The sequence below is a fragment of the Erpetoichthys calabaricus genome, chromosome 13 (assembly GCF_900747795.2).
Source record: "Erpetoichthys calabaricus chromosome 13, fErpCal1.3, whole genome shotgun sequence".
Lineage (NCBI taxonomy): Eukaryota > Metazoa > Chordata > Cladistia > Polypteriformes > Polypteridae > Erpetoichthys > Erpetoichthys calabaricus.
In genome coordinates, this window is record NC_041406.2 from 51,869,960 (window position 1) to 51,895,830 (window position 25,871).

Sequence of the window (25,871 nt, forward strand, 5' to 3'; positions counted from 1 at the left end):
GTAATATTAATAAATGACACTTTTAACTTTCACATTTATTCACAAGTACATTTTTGAAGGTAAACTTTATACTGCATTTAACTGAATTGAACAGTAAGCAAATGTCGCCCTGAAACATACACACACTTCCAAAAATAACCTTACAGTAGTATATTGTTAAAAAGATCATGTACATCAAATACTCATATATGCTACAACACATGAAATAAATTAGTCACCTTCAGAAACCAACCTGAAAAATTACATCATACTTGGGGGAGGAAAAAAAAATATCACAACTGTCTGACATTTTAACATTTAAGTCTTTACTGTAGATTTGATTAACAAAATTGTATTCTGTATTGGACAGTATAAAGTATTTTACAAATGTACAATTTTATAAATATTTCATTATATTTGTTGTATGACTAAAGATTACATACATTCTCATAAGTTATAAAATTAGTATGTTGAAAAATTCAGTATTAAAAAATGTCACAGTGTCATAAAATAACAAATAGCAAAAGTCCATACCATCACATTAACTTTGAGAAATCTTCTTTCCACATATCTGTTGTTATAAGTGGGATGTGCAAACCACTCATTAAATTTGTAGGACAAAAGTGTTGACATTTAACTGGGCAAACTATAATCAGACAACAGAGTTTCATTGCTATTATTTATAAAGAGATTGTTTTTATCAGATGAACAATTATGCCCTGGTAGCTTTTTTTGTCATAAAAAGTTTAACTCAAATATTTAAATACAGGTTGTGTTCAAAAACAATACATTCGAAAATATAAAGCATGTCATATTTCCACCAGTGTCTAGTAACATTTTTTTTATTACTATTAGCAGCACTATAGCCAGTTCAGGAATTTCACTAATGGGCAGTTTCTAGATTTGCTCATTTTGGAGCAATGTTTAGAGTACTATACTTCAGATGGCAAACATGGTGGCCAACTAAACAGTTTCCCCTTCAGACAATTTTGTTTTGCAGTCTTGAAAAGTGTTGTCATCGCTGCTGTGTCCTAGCCCCGAGGATGAACTGCAGGGAGGAAAATAAAATAAGAGGAAATTGGTTTCCACAACATACTGAAAGCCTGAGTAACAGAGGAGAACCTTAATTATCTCCAGTCACACAGAGAGACAGGAAATTTGGACTTTTAATTAGCCGTTCGGAGTGCAGACTGATATTTTTTTAGCTAGATAATTTAAAAGGAAATAATTCAAGTCTGACTAAATGAAATTCACATAATCAGAATGCAGATAATTGAATTTCCTCCACGTTCATTAATTCAGTGCAGAGGTGTAGGCAAAGCCTATATGATGAGCTGTCACAGCTCAATAAAATCTCAGTCAATTAATTTTTTCATTATCTTAATATTAGATCAACAGAAAGAATGCAGACTAGATAAACCAGAACACAAAATACCTCTCAGAGTCAGAGTCTGAATAGGTTTTGCTTTGCTCTTCATATTCTGTTTCCACTGGGAATCGTCTGCTTGAGCAGGCATATCTCTGGATGGCATCTGCCACACTGTACTTTGTCTGCCCAGAAGCACATGCCTCAATGTTTTCAGGGCTAAGCTGAGACTGAAGAAACAAGTGTAGTCGACTATCGGACAGCAGAGATGTGTTTTGTAAAATTCTGTTGATAGGGGAAAGAACAACAAAATCTGTCAACTGAAAAGTGATTTGTCAAATATATACATTACTTCACAAAATTTCAGAACAGACAAGAATAACTCTATAGCCCTTTGTTTTAAACGTACAAGAAAAGCATATGTTCACAACTATACAGTTATGGTTTCACTTATATGTACATGTATGGTCATAAGCACACATAATAATCATATGAATCATCATATGACTGTTCAATAATATCAAACTGACAGTTACTTAAAAAGTTAAAGCTCATTTATTCAACACTGATGGATGGTAGATTGCAACAATCTCCCAGACTTCATAATCCAGGGTGTTATGCAAGTACCATGTTCATAACAATATGCAATCCAGTACATGAATCTGATTTAATTTAATTCAATTTTGCTCATCTTAAACTGAACAAAGTTTTTTTTTTAAGATTATCCGTTCAGGGGAGGATATTTATGCATCAAACATTTTAAAATATGAAAGTGAGTTAATTTACAACACAGCTTCAACAATCCATTGTATAAATATACACTATTCATTTGTCTCCTAATTAAATCTTAGTGCTTTTATGCAGGTGCTATACATTACAATGCCCTCCTTAGTGATGAGCGCTTCCTTGTCTGAATTCTCTATATTTTACAAAAGCTTGAAATTTTATACAGGAATGTCCAATGTGTTTTTTGTTTTTTTTTGTTTTTTTTTTTAGAGACTATTCCATCTCATCCCACTTGATAAATTATCTCTACATGCTAAACGAACTAAAGTAACAACAAGAAAGTTTGATCAAATTAACAAAGAGACATTCAGAACTGCGCTACATTTAAGCACTTTCCCCTTACCCCCTCAAGCACATTTTCAAATTAATAAAAACCTTAATTTTGATAAATTGTATGAAGTACACTATGGCATACTTGTGACATTGCAAAAATCATTCATTGAAAGCACACGGAAAAAAGGCTATCCAAATAAATGGCAAGCAGTTAACCACAAGTGTGTGCACATTTATTACTTTATTGCATTTCTTTTAAAATGTGATTTACTTTCCTTATAAAATAATATTTATCTTTAAAGAGATTTGGGATGGTTTGAGGCAGGCCACCACACATATAACACCCACTAATGTAAATGACAGTGGACATTAATTTATTTCAACTTGATTTTATGCCCAAAGCAATTTTTCTAACGGCTGGCTTGGTGAAGGACTTTAATATACTTCATAACACTCTTTCACAATAGTACGGCTAAGAATGGCTTCATAAGAAAGATTGAAAAATAAACTTTGTTATGACGTTATTCATTTCCTTTATTCTCAATGCTGGAAAGGGGAGAGAACTCATAATCTTCACTGAAACATCAACTAGACATGCATTTGAAGTAAAATACTCTGTGTACATCTTGCTTCAGTATTAGGGCAACAGTAATAGTCCACTAATAAAGTTTAATCTGCTAGGTGTCAAAATGAAAAACTGCAGTGTGTATAAAGAATTACCCCCATCGACTTTTAAGCATTACTCTCAAGTGCTCAGCCATCATGTTATTTATGCTTATCACATTTTTAAAATAATTAAAAAGGCCAGAGAAGTGGGTACTATCAACCATTTTTTCCCATTTAATCATTTTTAAGCTGATCTGTTATATTTGTTACTATATTCGAGTATCACTAAAATTATCCCAATTAAATCCTAATAGTATTAATTAATGATATTACTACATTGTATTCAAAAACGTGTAAAATATTTTAGCCTAAAAATAAATCAAATTTTGGTAATAAAAACAGTCATTAACAGTAAGAGTAACCGAGGTACAAGAAGGAAAAAACGGGGAAAAAATTGTTTTGTTTTTTTTTTTTTTAAGTCACACTAGAACAGAACCAAATGCAATGTTTACTTTTAGCCACTAGGTGTCGCTATATGTAAGCAATTGCTTAGTTTATTTGTCTTTTTTTGGTGCAGCAATACAAATGGAAAAGTATTCAGTTTAAGGAAACTAAGTTAATTTGTATTAAGTCATAATAGTGTCTTTATATGAAAGATACAGTGGATTCAGAAAGCATTCAGACCCCTTCACATTCTGCACATTGTGTTTTAGATGCGATTTTAGGCGCAATCTACATTCACTAACCCATAACAACAAAGCAAAAGCATGTTTTCAGAAAGTTTTACAAATTTATTTAAAGTTAAAATCTGAAATCTCTCATTCATACAATTAAGTAGATCCATAAATCAGTACTGAACTTTACAGAAGTCCCTTTGGCAGCAATTGCAGCTTTGAGTCTTCCTGGGTTAGTCTGTACAAGCTTTGCATACTGAGAACTGGGCAGGTTTTCCCCCCATTCTTCCTGTTAGATCCTCTCAGGGCCCATTAGACTGGATGGTAAGCATCTGGAAACTGCCATCTTCAGGTCTCTCCACAGATGTTCTATGGGGTTTAAGTCTGTGCTTTGGCTAGTCCACTCAAGGATGGGTAGTGATTTGTCCCAAAACCACTTCAGCATGGCTATATACTTTAGGTTACTGTCATGCTAAAAGGTGAATCTTCGCCCTAGTTTAAGTCACATGCACTCTGGAACAGGTTTTCTTCAATGACCTCTATGCATTTGGCTATATTCTTCCTTCCCACAATTCTGCAGGGTCTCCCTATCCCTGCTTTTGAGAAACACCCCCATAGCATGATGCTGTTGCCATTATTCTTCACCATATGTACTGGGCAGGTGATGAGCAGTGTCTGGTCTTCTCCAGACATAGTGCTTGCAGGTCTGCCCAAACAGTTCAATTTTTGTTTCGGCAGACCCAAGAATCTTTTTCCTCAAGCTCTCAGAGTCCTTTAAATGCTGTTCGACAAACTCCAAATGGTCTGCCATATGCCTTTTACTCAAGAGTGCTGCCAAGTTAGTTTCTCTTCCAGATTTTTCCATATTAACAGAGGACTTCTGAAGCTCTGTTAGACTGACCCAGCATTCCTGGACACCTCCCTTACCAAGGCCCTTCTTGCCCAATCTCTCAGTTTGGTTGGACGACTTTAGTAAGAGTTCTGCTGGTTCCAAACTTTTTCCATTTCAAAATTATTTAGGCTACTGTGCTCCTGGGAGCATTCAAAGCTTTAGTAATAGTTTTATACCCTTCCCCTGATTTATGCCTCACCACAACGTCAGCACAGAGGTCTACAGAGAGTTCCTTATATTTGATGCCTTGATTTTTGTCCAAACAAAGTGTGAATTGTGGGACCTTATATATACAGATGTCTGCCTTTCTAAACTATGTCTAATCAATTCAATCTGCCACAGGTACAGATCAAGTTTTAGACGCATCTCAAAGACAATTAAACACGATGCACCTGACCAAAATCTGGAGTACGACAGCAAATGGTCTAAATACCCATAGAAATGAAAGATTTTAGTTTAGGTTTTTCATAAAATTTGCAAAGCTCTGAAATCCAGTTTTCACTTTGTAATTATGGGCTATTTACGAAGTGTAGACTGATTGGCAAAAATGACAAATTTATCCATGTAAAATTAAACCTACTGCACAATACTACACAATAATACTTTCTGAATCCACTTTAAACCTGGTATATAGTATACCCAGTTTATACTGTATTTAAGATCACCTTATATGTGAAGAATTTTTTTTGATAGCCTCAAAAAAATAAAAATCCACAGTTGTACGTTCAATATTTTACACAATGTTACTCATGCTGCTCCTATGATATTTTTTAAAATAAGGAAAGTAAGAGAAAACATGGGCAATTAAAAATGTTTTTTGTCAAACAAATGTATTATCACATTAATATTGATTTGAAAAACACAAACCTATAAAATAACAATAACTTACTTTTCAAGAAACTGTTGCAGACCTTTAATTCTTTCTTCCAATTGTTGCTTATTGCTCAAGCTGAAAAATGGTTTCTTTGGAGGCAGATCTGGTAATTCTCTACAATAAGAAACAAGATTAACATCTAACAGTCCAAAAATGTACAAAATATACTAATTATAAATATACAGGAAACAAGGGAGATGAATCAACTATAGGTCCTTAATCCATCATTTTATTTTTTATGATTTTCTTCATTTTGAGCAATTGATAGGAATGAGGAGGCACACTCAAACACATTCTATGGCAAATGTTCTGAGAATTCAAATTAAGTATTGTTGGGCATCCTCATTTTAGCATGGGTTCATTTAAAAAGAGGAAGAAAAAGATAAGATAACTGTTTAGAGTATCAGTATTCTTTACTAGATGGCTATCATAAATAACAGCTAGTGCCAAAACGTTTTTCTACCAATATATTTTGGATCAATAATAAATACTGTTTTTTTTTTTTTTGCACCAGGAAATCACTTTTATCTACCCACAGAAGTGGCAAAAACCCACCATCACAACATTCTTTACTTAAACTTGAATACTTGCTTTATTTGAACCAAATCACAGGATTCCAATTTTGGAGCAAATATATATTTTTTAGTGTGATTTGAAGAAAACATTTTCATTGTACTACACACACACATTCACACCTACATACACAAATCACCCAACTAGATTTGTTAGTAAGCTTTAATCACAATTAGCAGTTATGTATTACAATTGTATGATGCCACAGACATCACTATATACTTTTCAGAAAACAAATTAAATATGAAACACTATCTGTGACAAAGAAGCATTAAAAACTACTTGTAATTGTATTATAAAATGTAATTAGTTTTTAAGTATGCCGCAAATCAAATTCGCAACATCACTAACATAAATTAGTCCCATGATGGAAACTGTAATCTTATTTCAACTTAAAAAGACTTCTGTCCATGACAAAATGTGTTCTTATACTCAACTCTACAGTCAATTCACAATATGCATAAAAATTTTTTATTTTTGATATCTGATTTAGGTTTAGCATAATGAGCGTTTCAAGAGATACAAAAAGGTAACTATGGGTAATATAGATGAAGTAATTGTAATATATTAAATGTACAAAATAATCTTAGTGTCTAACAAAGCAGTGTTCGTTCTATTTACAGTGAAATGCATTCAATTTAACTGAGTGACAGATTTGCAATATATAAAAAATTAAATGTATTTTTAGGAAACGGCACATTCAAATTGTTCCATTTAAAGAAATTATTCAAAACTTTATCATCTCGTTAAAAATAACAAATGAACATTCAGGTGATAAATAAGAGCCCTAAGTAATGCATGTTTTCTAACTTAAAAACACATTTTGCAAATATTAGAAGTAGGCTCCAGAGGCTTTTTGATTTTAACAGTATAAAATGAGTATGTAGTGTTCCAGGTTAAACTTTAGCATGGCATGCAGAGTGATAACCAATCCATATGTACAGCAGCATACAAAAGTTTAGGCACGCTTGCTTCAAATGTCTGTTACTGTGAATAGTTAAGTGAGCAGAAGATGAACTGATGCCCAAAAGGCATAAAATTAAAGATGCATAAAATGCTGAAAAGAAATATGTCAAGATTAATATATTGTTCTTGTTTTGTACAACTGTACGGGGGGAAAAAAGGAAAGGAGCGCCATGCAAAACTCTGGGCACCCCAAGGTATGTGAGGTCTTGGATAACTTTCACCAAGGTCTCAGACCTTAATTAGCTCATTAGGGCTATGGCTTGTTCACAGTCACCATTAGGAAACCCCAGGTGATGCAGATTGCAAAGCTGTATACATTCTGACTTCTCAAAGCTTGTCCCAACAATCAGCAGCCATGGGCTCCTCTAAGCAACTAACACTCTCAAAAATAAAATAACTGATGCTCACAAAGCAAGGGGCGGCTACAAGAAGACAGCAAAATGTCTTCAGGTAGCCATTTCCTCAGTTCATAATGTTATTGAGAAATGGCAGTTAACAAGAACAGCAGAGGTCAAATTGAGGTCTGGAAGACCAAGAAAACTTTCTGAAAGAACTGTTCGATGGATTGCTAGAAAGGGAAATAAAAACCAGTACAAAGGACTTTCAGGAATATTTAGCAGACTCTGGAGGGGTGGTGCTCTGATCTACTGTGCAGCAACACCTGAACAAATATGACCCTCATGGCACAGTCGGCAGAAGAAAACGTTTCCTGTGTACTAGACAGAAAATTCAGCATCTGAAGTTTTGCAAATGAACATTTAAGCAAGTGTGATCCATTTTGGAAACAAGTCCTGTAGACTGATGAAGACAAAATAGAACTTTCTGGCCACTAGGGTGCTGGATTCCAAGAAAAGAATACCCCTCCAACTATTAGGTAGTTTCGGATCGATCATGTTTTGGGCTTGTGGTGTTGCAGCCAGTGGTACAAGGAACATGTCATTGGTAGAGGGAAGAATAGAGTCAAATAAATACAGTACCAGCAAAATCTACAAGCAAACATCACACCATCTGTATAAAAGTTGAAGTTAAGAGGATGGGTCCTACAACAAGATAATGATCCGAAACACACCTCAAAATCTCCAGTGGAATACCTCAAGAGGCCCCAAGCTGATGGTTTTGCCATGACCATCACAGTCCCCCAACATAAACATAATTGAAAATCTATGGTTAGATCTCAAAAGAGCAGTGCATGCAAGATAGCCCAAGAATCTTGCAAGGGTGAATGGGCGAAAAAAAACAAGTAATAACCGACTCTTAGTTGGTTATAAAAAGCATTTACAAGCTGTGACAATTGCCAAAGGAGGTCTTACAAAGTACTATGTCAGTCGCCCAAACTTTTGCTTCAGGCCCTTTTCATTTTGTTGGTATTTTGCACCTGTGAATGATGGAAATAAAAGCGTAATCTTGTTTAAAATATTAAGCAAATGTGGCATTTTTAACTTTATACCCTTTGGTGATCAGATCTTCTGCTCACAACAACAGACATTTTAAGCACGAGTGCCCAAACGTTTACATGCCACTGTATGTTTATGTGACTTTCTAGTCCCTCAAATGTACAATGAAGCAAATGCAATTTTTAATTCTAAACAGTAAAATTAAACAATGTTATCAGCAAAAGTATTTGTCAGTCTAAGTAATAGTTCCTTCTCAGATGCACAAACAATGCAAGGTGTTCAAGATATAAAACTCTTACTTAACAGCAGTGAGAACAGCAGTACAGACAATTGAGATCAAAGGAATTTAATGCCAATATACAAGAAAGAGACTAAGCTCCAGTTTATCAAACAAATTTACAATTTATCATGAAAGTAGCGCTTTAATCCATCTTATTTCTCAAGTTTTAGGGAGCTGGAACTCGACAGTCACCAGTGGAAATGACTGCCAGCCATCATAAAGCAATCTTAAGTAGGGGTTACATTTCCTCATATTAGATTAAATTAATGCCACATTACATCCCAAGGATATACAGAAGAGTGCTCAAAGTAAACCTACATGAACACAGAGAGAATATGCAGACTACACAATTTCCTTCCCAAGAATTCAACTTGGGCGCCTCTCATGCTATGATGCAGGATCTAGTGAATTAAAAATAACTTCTTAAAAATCCTTCAATAAAACTAGATTTTAAATTCCAACACAATACAAAATGTAGGAGTATTACATTAACTGCATGATCACACTTGTGTTTAATAAATAATCACAGAAAATAGATGGATGAATCTTGTGTGTTAATTCTGAACACAATATCCTACAGTATTACCAATTCTAAGAGTAAGTACTGCTGGCTATGTACACAACACAGACACCAGGTTTTACATTTATTTAATGAGTTAATGTTGGTTTATTGTACAATCCAATTATATATCATGCTGTTTCTATGAAATAAGGAATCATCATAAGAAACGGCATATGAAACAGGGTTAGATTAAAATACTAAATTTACTTAAATATGTATATAACAAGTGAAAACATAATTATAAAAAAGACAAATAGCAGCAAACATCATAATGAATATGAGCCTTAAGTGTATTACCATTAAAAATTAAAAGGTGTGGAAGTTAGTACTATTATGATCATAAATAACTACAAAAAAAAGATAGAATTATTAATTTCTGAAGAATTCACATTATGATACATACATTAAAAGGGCATTATCCTGAAGCCTCTGTCTTAGCCACACAAATTCTTTATATCTTCTTCTAACACATGTTGTCTTCTTTCTAAAGCACATGCTATTTGTCTGAAACACAATATACAAAATATTAACTAATGTTTGCTGGCAGAATTTTTACAAAAAAATAAAATTGTAGACAGAAAAGACATATGCATCTTACATGATTACCATTTACTGTTTTGCATAGTAGTTGAGAAATTGCTTAGAGCAGCCTTAAAATTAAGCACAAAACATGGTCTGAAATATACTTACATGAAGGCATATTTCATAATCAATGAAAGAGTGCCAGGAATCTTCTTTTTGTACCCTTGGGTCCCGAACCCAAACACTGACAAACTCCTGCAGAATCATTGCAATGGAAAGGAAAAAAGCAAAAATAAATAAGGGAGTGTTTCAATGTAAGCAAGCAAGCACAAAGACCACTTCCAACCTGCTGTCTGCTTGCTTATCTATTGGCAAAAGGAGAAGTAAAACAGGGTGGTGACTCATAGTTTTACCAAAATTGTTAAGCTATGTACTTAGTTGGGAAACTCCTATTATTGGGTTAAATATCCACCCCATTCTGTTGCAACACATCCACAATTATTAGCATTTACGGCATTTCTCAGTATTTCTGGTTAAACAAACGGTTGACAAAAGAGAAAAAAATGTTCCCCTAAAATATGCTAAAGTGATGCAAGTTTGACAGGCACATGCATTTTCTTAGTATTTTAGTTAATTTTATTAATATTTTAGTTCAGCCTATACATCATGTGCTCCCAAAAAGGTCGATTGTGCAGATTCTACATAACATCACATAATAAGCAAACTCTCAATGAAAGTTTTAAACCTTTTTGTATATTTTGCTGCATTACCATTGGACATCCATAAACTCAAAAGTCAAAAAATATTTAGATAAGATTATGGAGTCTTAGTTGTGTGAAGTTTCGAAAATGGAAAATAAATTAATAAGACTGCCCTTTAAAATAATACTTTCTGTATTTTTCATTTATTATAAATTGACTCTCTTTTTAGCAGGTGTGTCCAAAAAGGTGGTGCCCATGCCTAAACACTACATATGGTATCCCCTATAAAATTAAAATGGAGAACAAATTCAAAACAGTAATAACTATATTTAAAAATGTTCTTAAATTAAAGCTTTTCAATGTGCATTCCAAATTTAAGTTGATAAACTGTTTTAATGTAAGAAAGACACATTGTCAAGGGTTTTTATCGTATAGCTAAAAACTCAAAGGTCACAAAGAAAGAGCACAAAAATTAAAACAAACTGTGCAACCTCCATACTAACATTTATTGTTGACAGTTACAACATTGTGGAAGAAAAGCAGAAACTGTAGTTTATGTAGTGAATGCTACTCAGATTTTAAGACTAAGCACATATTCCAACTTCTCACCCAGTCCCTACTGCAACCTCAGTTAGTACTGTTTTGCCAAATGTTAATTAATATTACAATACAGTCAAGTCTTATTTATTCTTAATAAAAAATTAAATAAAATCCTGGTTTGTCTAGAAGAATTTTATTGTTTTTGTAATCCACAGTCCAGCTGAACAGGTTTTTAATAAGTTGTTTTCTGTTACTGAATAAGCAAAATACTGCTAGTCACAGCTTCATATGTATGGAAACATATCTGATATCTAGCCTAGTCACCATTTACCCTTCCTGTGTCCTTCTGGGTATTCTCTGGGTACTCTAGTGTTTTATACCATCAAATGCATGTTTTAAGCTCAATTGTAACTCTAAACTGGCCCAGATAAAAATGAATGTGTATATGTAGGAGTCTGCTTTATAACCGAATGGCTTTCCATCCGGAGCTGGTATCAGCCATACACCCAATTATGTTTTTGGTCTGTAATTCTCTGTGAGTTTGCAAAAAAAAATAGTTGGATGGGTGTAATAATTAATACTCTACAGTTTGCACAATGATAGTTTTTCCCCACTCCTTTCCCACTAATGGTCTTCAACATTTTAAGTATTCTATATTTGTTTTTGAAGTTTTTTTCTTTAATTTCACTAACAAAAAAAATGAAGAACTCTGCTCATGTATTGAAAAGAAGGGTAACATCATTCTACTTTACCACCAAAAAATGACAGAAAAAAAAAAGACACAAGGACATTACTCCATGTAACAAAGACTTTTTTTTTTTTTTATGTAGACACAGTATTATGATAGCGCTTTGAGTACTGAGAAAAGCGCTACATAAATGTAATGAATTATTATTATTATGTATAAATTCTTAAAATATAACCAACATTTCAAGGAAAAAATATGACATTAACTAACGGGTCTTTGTTGGTTGATTGATTTGTTTCAATACTCTACTCATTTTAGGACTGCTCAACAGATAAACTAAATGAAAGAGTTCAGAGGAAAGCTGCCGTCTTCTGCTTTTCCAAGCCATGTATGCTGAAAGTTGAAATGAGATGTTCCACTTTTAGGGACCAAGTAAGTATATAATGTTTAATGCAGACTGCAAGAGATGGGAATTCAGTTTGCAATATTTTCAACATCAATGTTCTTTTTTTTCCCCTTTCATACTGTCTAATTTCATAAATAGTATTTCAAAGTACAGATTAAGAAGGGCAATATTAACAAATTATGTTTTAAATAATGGATTAACTAACATGTTATTTGAATAACCATATGAATGTTTTCAAAAACATTTGGCAGCTGACCCAACAACAGCTTTACTCAAAGCACTTTTTCAACCATGATGACATAAATAACCTCAACCATGAAACCAAAAGTGACTCTTCCAAGATATTTGTGTGTGTTATTGGTGGAACGATGCATCTTATTTTGATTACTGATAGCTTACATACAGCTATGCACTCAAACAATTGAACTCTTTGAACCAAATTTTCCTGTAACTGAATGCTTCACAAACAAAGTGACACGCAACACACTTATGCGGACAGCTGTACAGTCTATAGAACTGTGACTTGTGTACTCAGCGAGTTCTCCTCTGTCATGGAAGTGATTCATATTTCTAATGTAGAGTATGAATAAATTACTGTTTATGAACTAGTGTGTTTTTTGTCTTGTGTTTTACATGTAAAATTAAACAGTTCTACATTTGAAAACACCAGGTCCATAAACTTGAATGAATGCAATTTTAATGATTTGAGTGGCTGCTTTATTGGTAACACTTGACCTTCACATGTAGGCAATGCTATATATACACCAGGTAAACAGGTAACTTCAGGTGTGTAAGTGACTGACTACAACATTGCTGCAGGTGCCAAAGGCACCACAGTCAATGAACCACTATCCAAAACCCATCTAGCTAATATCAGCTGACCATGGCTCCGAATAAAAAAACAGGTTACAGTCATCTCACAGCTTGCAAGATTGTCATGAATGAGGCATAGCAGCCAATGAGCCAATTCTCTTCTAATAATGCATATACAAAACAACAATCCAAGAAGAGATTATCGTAGGCTAAAGTAATCAAATTTATTTTCCTTCCAACTAATTTACACTGCTGGAAGGATATCCATTGTGAAAACCTGTTGCTGTCAACAATGCATCCATTGGCAATAGTGTAAAGGTGTAGCATGCATTTTCACATCAGGTATGATATCTTTTGATATACGTAGAATAACATTTGAATTACACAAGATAGCTGAACATTAACTGCGAAATCAGTGTGAATGGGTTCTTTCAGTTGAAGAATGTTTCATGATAGGACGCTCAAGTCCTGGAATAGCTCTAGGAAAATGACAGCAAGTTCAGCTTAATACAGTGACCTTCCCAGTTACCAGATCACAAACCAATCCAACATCTGTAGTATAGAACAAAATGAACTATCTGTAAAATAAAGATTCATCACCAGGTCATTTGCAACAACTTCAGAACAAATATGGATGTCAATGTGGCACACATGGCCTTATAAACTGGTCAAATGAGTTTGAGATGCATGTCAATTTAGGTTTTGATTATGTAAAAATGATTTGTTCCTAATTAAAGTCAAAGCACTTTAAGATGATTAAATATCCACCTTTGTTCATTCTTCTCACTACTCAGTCATACTGTATCTGTTTCCTCTGCACTCGGAGAAACATTTCATTTTGTGGGTCAAAGAGGCCAGAGCCTGTACTGGTGAAAAAAGAGCCCTAGATAAGATTCCAGTAAATTAAACAGAACACACAAATATCATGAGTAATCACGGATAGCAGTCAATCTGACAGCATTTCTTTTCAAAGTGGAAGAAAAATAAAAGTCCCCAGAGAACACTCTGTGCTCTATCAACTACACTACTGTGTAGCCCCATTATCCTTTATATTAACGTTTAACACTTTTTTGTACTCTGCATTGTCCGTCATCAGTAATACCCCTCAATCACTGATGCTCACATCAACTTTTTCCTTTATTTTCTCCAGTGAGTACTGCTCTACTGGAAGAATTAATTTTGTTGCTTAATCTCAGTCCCTTTCCTTTTCAATATACTGTATGCCATATAGCAAAATTATTTCTCTCTCTGTATCAACATTTTTAAGATTTCATACAGCCATACAAGGATAATCCTAATGTTCTATTACTATTAAACATCAGCGTTTATTTTAAACAATCAAGAGTAGTTAAACTGAAATTTTATTTAGACTTGTTTATTTAGAATAGCTAAACTTCATTACATTCACTCAGTACTGTGTACACTTCAGCTAGATTCAAAGTCAGATAAACTTTCTAGTGAAACAGTCTCAAACAGTTATGATAATAATCTATAAATGAAACACAAAACTACACAAACTTCCCAAAGTGGGAGACTAATATAACAAACAGTTTAACTTTACCCAGTACACTTGATTTCTGGATCATTTGTGCACATGCAAGAATGCAGCATAAAACAAAAATGACAATTCTACCCATTACAGGTATGCATCATGGACACGGTGGCTTTTGTAAACACTATGCATTACACTGATACAGATTTTAGAAAAATGTAAGTCTGTCCAAGTTTTGCAGTTTGTGACTAGAAATTTATATATAAAGATATGAAAACTAGGACTGTGGAAACAATTTACAAAACCTCTGTCTCCGACAACTCAATTTATGGTACCACTGACTCAGACTTCACCTCTTCTTCTATTTGTAATCAGACTGCTATTTTTACTGTGTTGATTGACAGCACATAACATACAAGATACAAGACATTTCATCACTGCCAATGTGAATCATCAAGCTACTTTTTAGCACCCTAACCAGTTACACTTTGGATTTATAGGTTGTAACAATGTGGCTTTTTAATATTTATTAAGGAATTAAGTGACATTAAACAAAAGACAAAATTTAAACAATTAAAAAAAAGACATTTTCATTATTAAGGCTAGAGGAAAAAACATTTTCATTGAATTTATATATGTGAAATTAAACTTTTTAACACATTATACTAACAATACACATTTAGACTCCATGACTCAGACTCCACAGCCCAGATGAAAAGTAATTAAAAAAAAAAAAAAAAAAGCATTCAAAATTATTTTATATTCTACAAGTTTCCTCCAACATCTCAAACACATGTATTAGTTTAACAGATGCAACGCTACATTGGCCAAGTGTGTGAGTTTACTCTCTGATGAACTCTTAGTGTGTTTTCGCAGTGCTGCTAAGATATGGATAGGATTATAATATAGCAGCTACCAAATACTTTAGAATGCTATGTTTCAATAGATTGTATATTTTAATAATAATAATAATTCATTACATTTATATAGCGCTTTTCTCAGTACTCAAAGCGCTATCCACACAGGGAGGAACCGGGAAGCGAACCCACAATTTTCCACAGTCTCCTTACTGCAAAGCAGCAGCACTACCACTGCGCCACCTTTGAAAATCCACCAGTCTCATTTCAGTATCTAAAATACATGGTATGAAAAAAAAAGTGAGAATATTTCATATTCTCTTTCACTTACCTTTTTTTTAAATATGTCTTCCATTTCCCGGAGCCAAGACTACAAAAAGAAATTAGTGTACATTAGTTACATACTGTATATAATTCAACAATTGTTTTTTTTCATATACAGTAATTAATATTTAAAACTGACCCAGAAAAAAGAAACTAAGTACAATATCAAAAGTTAAAAACAAAGCTGCCTTGTACAGCACTGAAGACATTGCATTTGCAATATATTTACTAAACCGAACGACCATATAAACCTATAAATATTTACTTGCACACAACATGTGGTCTTTAAAATACCAGATTACAAGTACAAAGTCTGTGACACATCTTATTCTTTAAAATATCTTAAACTGAACAAGATGAAAGAGCTGGTGGTGGACAAATAGTTTGATCTGAAACATGGTATGTGTTCTTTCACATCTCCTATACTGTTGCACACATCTAAACTGAGAAGCTGGTAATTGTTGTCTGTATTAAATTTAGCAATTATTATATTGTTAAAAGATTAATTCAAGGGATTTCATATATCTGCAAAATGCTTATTCAGAAAATGAATGAATCTGGGTAAAACAAATATACAGCACATATATTAAAGAAAAAACACTTATTTTTCAGCACTCTGAAGAATGTTGCAAGCTATAAATGGAAAATATTGCTCCTTCCCCTACTGTAACCACATGCTGTTTCCCAAGTGGAAGTACCACTGAAACACATGATAATGCATCATCATCTTATAACCTAACAGTGTCCGATAAAGATTGTACTTCTAATACCGTCTTGGATGCTGTCTTGTAATTTCACTTGCACACATTACTTAGTATTCATTTCCCCACTCCAGGATTAGATCAATCATGACAGCAAGCCAAACTGCAGCAAAACTTCATCTCAAAGATGCAAATAAGAACAGAAGTGGCGGAGGAAGGCAGAGTAACTTTACTGGTTTTTTGCCAATGGTGCTCATACTGTCACAACATTAAATTGTGACTTTACTTTTACTTCTCTCTGATCTACAGACATAGAAGATCCCAGGTTATGTATAGTTAATGTAATTACCTGTAATATATTTTCCAGTTCACCTGCACTTTCATTACAGAAAATTAGAGTATTGCCATGCTCATCTCTGTTTTAGTTAGGTATTTTTCTGTACTTGGAGGTTAATTAATTTTAAAAGAAGTACTGGAACCCTGCCTGAATATCGATTTTGGTGTTATCTTAGTGGAGGTTCCATATTTCCTCACTGTTTTGTCAGTTTCCCAAAAGAACTCCACATTCCCCCCAAAGTCGAAACATTTGTTGACATCTTAACTGGAAAACAAGCTAGCTGTAATAATTAGTAAAGCAGATGATTTTATTTATTGAAATAACGGTTTCAGAAAAGACTGGTCTCCAATGAACGTGCTTAAATGTTTTCTCAAAGTATCAGAATGTTATTAAATTCTTAAGCACAGACACTGTGTCTTTCCACTTTGCTACTGCTGTATATTTAGAACTTTCAACGATAGGTTAGTTATGTCATATCTTGTAGTATTACTTAATGGTGCACTTATTTTTCTTATAATGGTGTTTTATCTATGTTTTCTGCCATATTGTTTTTGAATTTTTGCCTTTCTTCATTTGAACTGCAATATTTTACATTAAAAAGGTGTTATGTTTTATTGCTTTTAATATTACATTTTTCCCAGCGTTTGCATTTTCATAGACTCAATACTTAACTCATTCGGGATTTGTTCAGGCCCCAGATATTCACATTCCTGTAGTGGCCAGAAAAGCCAGATAAATGAGGCAATCTCAGGAATGCTAACATGAAATGAATACAGAGGTGTTTTATCTGCACAAAACGTCAGAACCTCTCAACAGCTCATTAATTCCATCTGTGCGCATGCACAGCTATTAGTTTAATTTTTGGAAATAGCTTTAATTTCTGACTTAATAAATTAATAAAAGAGGTTAAACTTCAGTGGCATCTCACATTGCAATGACCTGTAACAATGTCTGTATATACTTGTATTACTGTTTTTTTGGGTTTTTTTTTTTTTAAACTTTTGTAGTCTTAACAATTTGAAATTACTTATTGTAACCAGTGCAGTGACGTGCAGTTTCCAAGCCTTGGGAAATAGTTATTTCTTCCCCTTTATCAAGTGCTTTATTTAGTTTATTTTTCCATGATGTTGGAATATTATACCATAAAAGTAGAACACAGATTTTTTTGGGAGGTCAGCTTTCAGCAAGCAAAACATTTTCCACTCATATGAAAATCCTGAAAAAATTAATCTAAGCAGTATAGTTTTAATGGAGACTACCAATACACATCTTACAATGCTCCGCTCACAAAACATTATCATCATCGTTTTGGGCCACATTGAAAGAAACTTGCAATTGAAGCAGCATGAAAGTAGCTCTTGTCACATCTACTCCTTATTTACCTAAAGAATTACACTGTCCTGTGTTCAAGGTCACAGTATTCCATTCAGTGGCCTCATTGTACTTGAAACTACCTGCCACTGTAACATCTTTGCCTTTATAGAACTTTAATTATTCTCTGGACATTGCTGCACAAAACAATTTACCACATTATCTCATGTGGAATGCATTTTTGATTTTTCTCCCTTTAATAACTGATGAGATTTCTTGAAGAGAAAAAAAATGTCTCCTTTGTATTAACTGGTAAACCACAAATCCCTCTAAATGAGACATGGGAAATCCTGGTCCTGGAGGGCCACCTTTATTCTTAGTTGGTTTTCAATCCAATTTACCTCTTGACACCTTTAATCAAAATAATAATTGAATCTGATCATAATCTCAAGTAAATGAAGCTACAGAACATGCCACTGTCTGCACAAGTCAGTTCAGAATGCTAACCAGCACTGTACTGCAATTCCTTTTCCAGTACTGCAGTGCTAACGTTTCTAATGACAGCAACACAATTTTACCTGAGGCACACGTGAAACCTTTTAGGCTGATTATGACAAGCTGAGCACATATCCAGAATATGCAGCACTGAGAAAGTAAAAATAAACTTCTCACTTTCAGCAATATTTTAAATGTACACATTAGTCTAATCATTACAAACAGTTTATTATTTAAGTGTCAACATAGTTTCTAACAATTTTGTGATCTATGATTCAAATACAAGATACTTGATGAAATGACCAAACAGTATATTAATCATTCAAACATTTTATTTAGTGTGAATTTTATTTTATCTTCTTCTCCCTTCTACAGATAGAGCCATATTCCAGTGCAATCTAATTTTAAAACCTTTGTAACTGGGCAATGATTTAACACGTGCCTTTTTGATGATTTATTTTGCAGTGAGTATAATTATGCAAAATTCTTTCCAAACAGTTATCTAATAACTAGTAATAATACTCTCATCACATGCATAACTTCTATAAAGCATCTAAATTTCGTGCACCATTGAGCACAGATTAAAATGGCAGAACTGTTAATTTTATCCAAAATGTACTTAGAAAAAGTGAGTAGTTAAGATACAAGTTGGCAAAAGACTGCTTGGTTTATTTATAACTATTCTCAGATACTCTGGTGAGATGAGGAAGCATATAATTGTGGAACATAAAAGTCACTCTGTATTATGTATAATTTCCTCTTCAATAACATGATTCAGTGTGAAGCATATACTGTACCTAAAATCAATGCTTCACTGTGCAAAAAATGTAATTTTCTGAACCAGGACCCTGTATTAACCATTGTGAGGGACAGTAGCTCATGCATTGAAGACAGTCTTGTCTAACACACTTAACCCCATATTAAACTGAATCCATTCTTCCTTCCCTGTCAAGTTCCAAAAACAGCACTTAATTATATTTACCACTCAAACAATGTTTGTCACATCAAATATGTCAACTCCCACTTTTAAATAGTTTATTTTTCTATATTTATTCCTCACAATATTTCCAAACCTGTCACAAATACTGTATGTTAGACTAAGACAGGTGTGTTGTGTGTGTATATATAAATTATGCTCATGTGTTAAACCATCACATTTGAATATTAAAAATATTTTTTTCCACCCAGTTTTCTTTCCTCTTGACTGTTTGTATATTCCACCATGCTGCCATGTTCACAAGCACCCTGGGTGTTGTTATCAAAAGACACCATTACAGGCATCGCAGTAGAGGCACACTACAGTGTTTATTAGCCACAAGTCCCATAATGATGGCTTTATCACACGTTGTTAACTGACAGGAAACACCCCACCACGCTTGCAAATGTTCCTGTTACACTAGATTCTCAGAACTACACTTCAAGCAACACCTTTAACATAACCCATCTTTTCAAGGAAAAAAAAAATCTGCTAATAAATAAATGATGAATCTACAAAAGGTAATGTACAAAATTATTCCTTTATCCCTACAAACACACTTATTGATTTTAATCAAAAAAGAAACTTAACAGAGCAAGGATTTCTTGGGTGAAGAGAAAAAGACATAGTGATTAAAAAAGGCAGCTCACTCCCTGGATTATATACAACCAACTGAAAATAAACAATAAATCCAAATTTCTGTTGGCTCATATTATGGTTCTAAGAACATCTTCTGGTGTATACAGCATGGAATGACATCACTTTGTGAGTGCTTCTACAAAATGCACAATTCAGCAATTGGTGAAAGAGTGGCATACTATGGGGTCCTATGAGGAATGAACATAAACCATGGGAACCATCTACCATCTATTGTGAATTTCCCCCTGGGATTAATAAAGTATCTATCTATCTATCTATCTATCTATCTATCTACCTTCTCCAGTGGTTGTCATCGATATTGCGGATCACATGGAAAAAGTCCCCATATGTCAATGCAAAGATTACTACAGAAGAGCTCAGGTCCATTTTCATTAACATGTAACAGCACACTGAACTTTGTGAACTTTGCAGAACTGCTGGTTGATGCCAGTTTCAACACTTTCTTTAAAATGGTCAGTAACATTCTTTAACATAATTCTCTAATAATAAAATAATGTTTCAACTGTAACATTATCTCCTATTAACATTGACACTTAAGAATTAACTACTTTTTCATTCACCTCCCTGTATTTCACCAACCGCTGAACATGCACTATTCAAGATGGATTTAAAAATAAATTTAGGAATCAGTTTCTAATGCCCAACAAAAAATTCCTTTAAACAAGGTGATGGAGTTGGCAGGGTGGAGAAGACAGTTAGTGTTAATCCCATCCCACTCTCAGGAAACAGGTGAACAACTGAGGAATGGTTTCCTCTATTTCTATACCAGGACATTCTGATGAAAGACCTCCCCAAATCTACGATCTACCAAACTTCTCCATACAGAGCTACATAAAAACAAATTCTAAAAGAAAGCCAATGTTTCTTGCACTGGTAAAGCTAATTATTATAAACACGACTAATGCAGTCACTCAATTCACTATCACTACTGCAATGAACAAAAGCAAGTGAAAAAAGTGACATATGTTGAAGCACAAGTTTATTTAAAGCTAGTCATATCATTAATGTACTTATTTAGGACGTGCATTTCAGCACAGAAAAGACTTCGATCAAAAGAGCTTTTTGTCATCAACATGCAAAACTGCAAGTACTTATGTTATAATCAAACAGTAGAAGATGCAAACAAATGATTCTGACTTCTGTCTAAAAATCAAAAAAGTGCACAATCACACATCTTAAATGAGGTATTGTTTTAAATATAAGAATAGCATTTTTAAAATCAAATAATGGTAAACCAATAGTTAATTGGTTCCTTGTGGTCATCAATACTGGCTATACAGACAATACCAAAACCAACATTTATGACAGGAAACATGAACAAATTAAACTGCATCTTGCATGCCTGCAAGAAAGAAAAAAAGCCTCTGCCATCATACCAGCAGTATTATGTAGATGAATGCCCCAACCAGATTACATGCAGATGATAAACTCTGGGCAGTGGAAAAAAAATCACAAAGGTTGAGGTTCATACTGGTGCAGTTTTGCTCAATTACTGAAAATAGTATAGAACTCCAGTTTTACAAATAAAGTCAGTATCTTAATTATAAATGAAAAAAGCACAAATATTAATCATAAAAAACATTGAGACTTAGACAGAACACATATTACAGAGAAGACTGAACAAGGAATACATTTGGAGTGCAAAAACAATTGTTCATTAATAGGAAAAAGTGAAGACAATATAAGAACGTGTGTGACTACTGACAAAAACTAAGCATGACTATGAGCCAAGACACATTTTTCCACAGACAAATTGTCACCTTTAAAGATATTTTGAGCTTGTTACCAGATCTGCAGAACACAGTAAGATCCTTAACACCAACAATGTAAGTGGTCTACAATAAAAGTAGCAGGTAATTTTGATTACTTTTATTTCATTTTTAATAAAAAGATGTCCCTTTAACCTGAAATTGCTCAGTCCTGGGTATGACAATAACCTGCATCCAGTCCTTCATTGTGTGGTGGGTGCAGCAATGTGCGGTTAGCAGGGACAACAGTACAAATTCAAATGCAAGCAAGTGTGTACTATTACCACACCAGTTTGGAGTTGCCAATAAATGTAACAAATTTTTAAGAGTAAAACTAAATTCATAAAAGCACGAATAGTGTATAAAAAAACACTACACAAAGGTAGCACTTCAACTGCAGTTTTTGTCTATGTGAGGCATCAACACTGCTCACTGTAACATTGTGACTATCATTCAACATGTAGCAAAACATTTTTTTTTACTTTTTTAAACTCTACTTCTTTTTTCATTGAAAGATCTTACAGTATATAATCACTTTAAAAAGCATTATTACAGTAAAAACAAGTACAAAATACTTTTAATTAACAAAACATTATGGTAATATCATGCAGGAAAGAACACCTACATTCAATAAATACAGTATATTAGGAACTAGATATGTTTAAAAAAAAAAAAAAAATCAGAAAACTGCTTTCCAGTGATACAATCTTAGTTGTACACAAACAGATTCCAAGAACAAGCGGTCAAAGGGCATCTTGTTTGTTCAGCCTCGGAACACATAAAAATAAATCAGAAAAAAACAAGACCAAAATGCCATCCATCCATCCATTTTCCAACCCGCTGAATCCGAACACAGGGTCACGGGGGTCTGCTGGAGCCAATCCCAGCCAACACAGGGCACAAGGCTGGAACCAATCCACGGTAGGGTGCCAACCCACCGCAGGACACACACAAACACACCCACACACCAAGCACACACTAGGGCCAAAAAAATGCCAGTAATAGTATTTTTGTTTGAAAAAAATGATAAATCACTTATTTTTATGTGTTAAATATCTTTTTTGTACAGCCTGAAAAACAATAAATTTTTCACTTCGAGATTTCATTTATTGCTGGAATATCACATATGAAAATCTTTTTGCTTGAGATATTTATTACAAGGGATTTTCACGGATTTATTTAAGATACTAAAATCCTTTCCCACTTCTCATTATTCTAAAAATCTAAATCACTGTATTTTTAAAGACGTTACATGTACAGTCATCTAATGACTTAGAAAAAAAAAAAAACACATTATGGCACACATTTATACCCAGCCTGGCATAAGATTTACTTTTAGTCTCCGAGTACTGTCCCTGTAAATGAGATCTACATGTTTAGAAAATTACAAAAATTCAGATAAGAAAAGGTCACATTCTTTAAATGCTGTTTTGATTCACAGCTAATGCTGACCCAAAAAAATACTAATAGTGAAGCAGTGAAATGTTCAATGTGAGTTCTGCAGGTTACACACCAAATAAACGTTTGGATAATGTTCTCCGATAAAGATACTGAACAAAACAACAGAAGTGCCTGATGTGTGAATAGGACCATTTCATAATGTAAATGAGCTACCCTCAAAGGACTAAAGAGTGTTTCTGCACTTCATTCATAAAGCAAGTATACTACTTGGTGTTCAAAAATGGTCCCAAGGGTCAGAGCAAGTGCACTGCCAAGCCATATACATAAATAAAGCAACAAGTATCATTAACTGCAAGAATTGGCTTCTAATCGTAAAACTGTTTGGTGTGGAAAAAAAACCTGAAGCCACTGCAGCCCACCAGGAACGAGGTTGGGACCCCCTTATCTTTTTTCCTTTTATTTCGTGGAGCTCAGTACTTAATGCTTAACTAGCAACCAGTTATGGGGGGGGGGGGGGGGGGGGGGGGGGCAATTTAGGCTTAGGAATCTTAAACAGCAAGTCAACACCAAGGTATGTATGTGCCATTAACAGCGCTTAATTGTCATTTAACAATTATCAAAGTGGCAGGAATTAAAATCTGTAGCAACTACACCCCTCCAGGAACTTGAGACCCCTGCTTTAAAACTGGTTTGTGGTCAAAGCGATTAAGTAAACTGTACTCATTCGTGTTTGTTAAAGGAATCTCCATCCATTCTCAGAAATCAAGTCGGGGTCTTCTGAAGCCCACCCAGTTACATGAGGCGCAAGGTATTAACCTTCCCTGGACGGGACACCCATCCATTTTCAATTCAAAAATCTTTTGATTGTAAAAGCGAAACTGGGAAAAACCGCTCGCATACACACAAAAATAAACGTATACAGAAGCCGATGGTCCGAATCCACACCAACAGTGCTATTACTTTTGAAGATTCAGCCAAATGTTTGCACAAATGTTGAAACTAAACTACAAAAGAAAGTGCTGTCTGCAACTCCACAATATCCTGGTCCGTTTTATACACTATGAGCGCATCAAAACTGAACAGGAGTTACACTTGATGTTTGTGGCCGGAATTGGATCTTCCTTTTGACTTGAATGGAAAGCAGAAGCGCAGGATCGGACAGCAAGTCTGCTTTCCCTCCCCCTTTAAAATGTTAATACTGAACACTCATTTATACTTTACAAGAAAATAACGCAGCTGCTGTTTTAACATCGTAATCTCGCAGTTGGTAGCCGGAGTGCACGAGTGCATGGCAGGGGCAGGCAAGCAGGCACGTGCGTACGCCGTCTTCCTCCGGTTAACGACCCACATCGTTTTTTTGCGAAAGCTTACGTCTGAAGTTTTTTTTGTTGATTCGTTCTAAATAGTGCTTTCCTTTCTGATCACATTTTTAAAAAATATGTAAATAGCTGTGACCACACAAAAGGTATAAGGCGGAAAAAAAACTCACCGTCCGAGTCTGAGCACAATACTATCTCATTTCCGCGCATGTCCATAAAGCAACGCTATATATATATTAGCGTATTAGAAGCGAGAGTCAAGTGCCGACATACATTGTGTATTTAAAACGAAACCGCACAGGTTCAAAATCCTTACCGTCAGTTATTTCGCCGAGAACTTCCCCAACGCTCTCTCTCTCTCTCTCTGCAAAACGCTGCGTTGCGCGAGTCTTCCTATTTTCGCTTTTATTATTGCTGTGATCGCTTCGGCTCCCTCTCTCGGCGGAAGTGTTTTCGGGGAATCCACAGGTTTAGCAACATTCCTGGGAATTTTTCTGTCCCGAAGCCAGTAGTTTGGAATTTCCAAGCGAGGAAAGACCATTTACCTAGCTAATCCACAAAGCTCAAAATATAAATGCACGTTTCAGAAAACGATCATAGCGATATTTTATAGCGCCTTATTAATGAAGCGGCGTATTAGTAAAGACAGTGACTGTAGTAGAATTAAATTGACATTCCTGATTAATCATAGCCAAAGCTGCTGCCCCAGATCTCATGCTGAATGATTTTTTTTTTTAAATCCCAAGAACCAGTGTACACAAGATCAAACTGTATGTACTGCATATCCCAAACACTCGAGGTGTTACGTAAAGACTAAAAACTGGCCTGGTGGATAAACCACTTCTACAACAATGGAATGGGGACCCAGCTGTGGTAGCGAGAATATGATCTGCTCCACCTCCCCTTGAATTTGACAACACGGCTACAAAAATAGATTACTAAAATCTAATTGTTTTTTTTATTATTTATACGTGTAGTTTGTGGGTTCAAATCCTGATACTGACACTGTGTGACAATGAGCAAATCTCTTCACCTGCTTGTTCTCCAATTTCAAAAGAAAATGAAATGTAACCAATTATATCTCAGATGTTGTAAGTTGCCAAATGTTGTAACTCAGCCAATTAAGTAAGTAAAACAAAACATGTAAGAAGTCAAACAAATTAGTAACTATCTCTAAAGTATGCATACTGTATTAGCATTATTTAAATTTCTAAATATTAAAAAATATCAAGGGGCAGTCGAACAAATTAATATAAATGTAAAGCTGTACTCTTTTTGCTTTATGTTACGTGTCTAAAGGTACTATGTAAAATTATCACTGATTGATATGGGAAATGGGAAATCCAGATTTCTCT

General features: G+C 34.3%; 1 protein-coding gene across 1 annotated transcript; it reads right to left on the bottom strand.

Moving 5' to 3' along the window:
* snx10b (sorting nexin 10b) lies at positions 1–25,078 on the bottom strand. Its single transcript, XM_028818248.2, has 7 exons — positions 24,833–25,078; positions 15,576–15,614; positions 9,916–10,002; positions 9,629–9,729; positions 5,466–5,564; positions 1,415–1,630; positions 1–1,027 (listed from the first exon to the last, which is right to left on the bottom strand). Exons 2-7 carry the CDS (start codon positions 15,597–15,599, stop codon positions 943–945), a joined length of 612 nt encoding a protein of 203 aa, XP_028674081.1. The 5' UTR covers positions 15,600–15,614; positions 24,833–25,078; the 3' UTR covers positions 1–942.
* Positions 25,079–25,871: the final 793 nt, after the last annotated feature.

Bases quoted from the DNA above. Each gene is read 5' to 3' on its own strand.
- snx10b (XM_028818248.2), bottom strand. From the start codon at position 15,599: ATGGAAGACATATTTAAAAAAAAG. The intron at 10,003-15,575 runs GTAAGTGAAAGA...ATGATTCTGCAG, and splicing joins AAGACATATTTAAAAAAAAG to GAGTTTGTCAGTGTTTGGGT. The intron at 1,631-5,465 runs GTAAGTTATTGT...CCCTATCAACAG, and splicing joins CTGCAACAGTTTCTTGAAAA to AATTTTACAAAACACATCTC.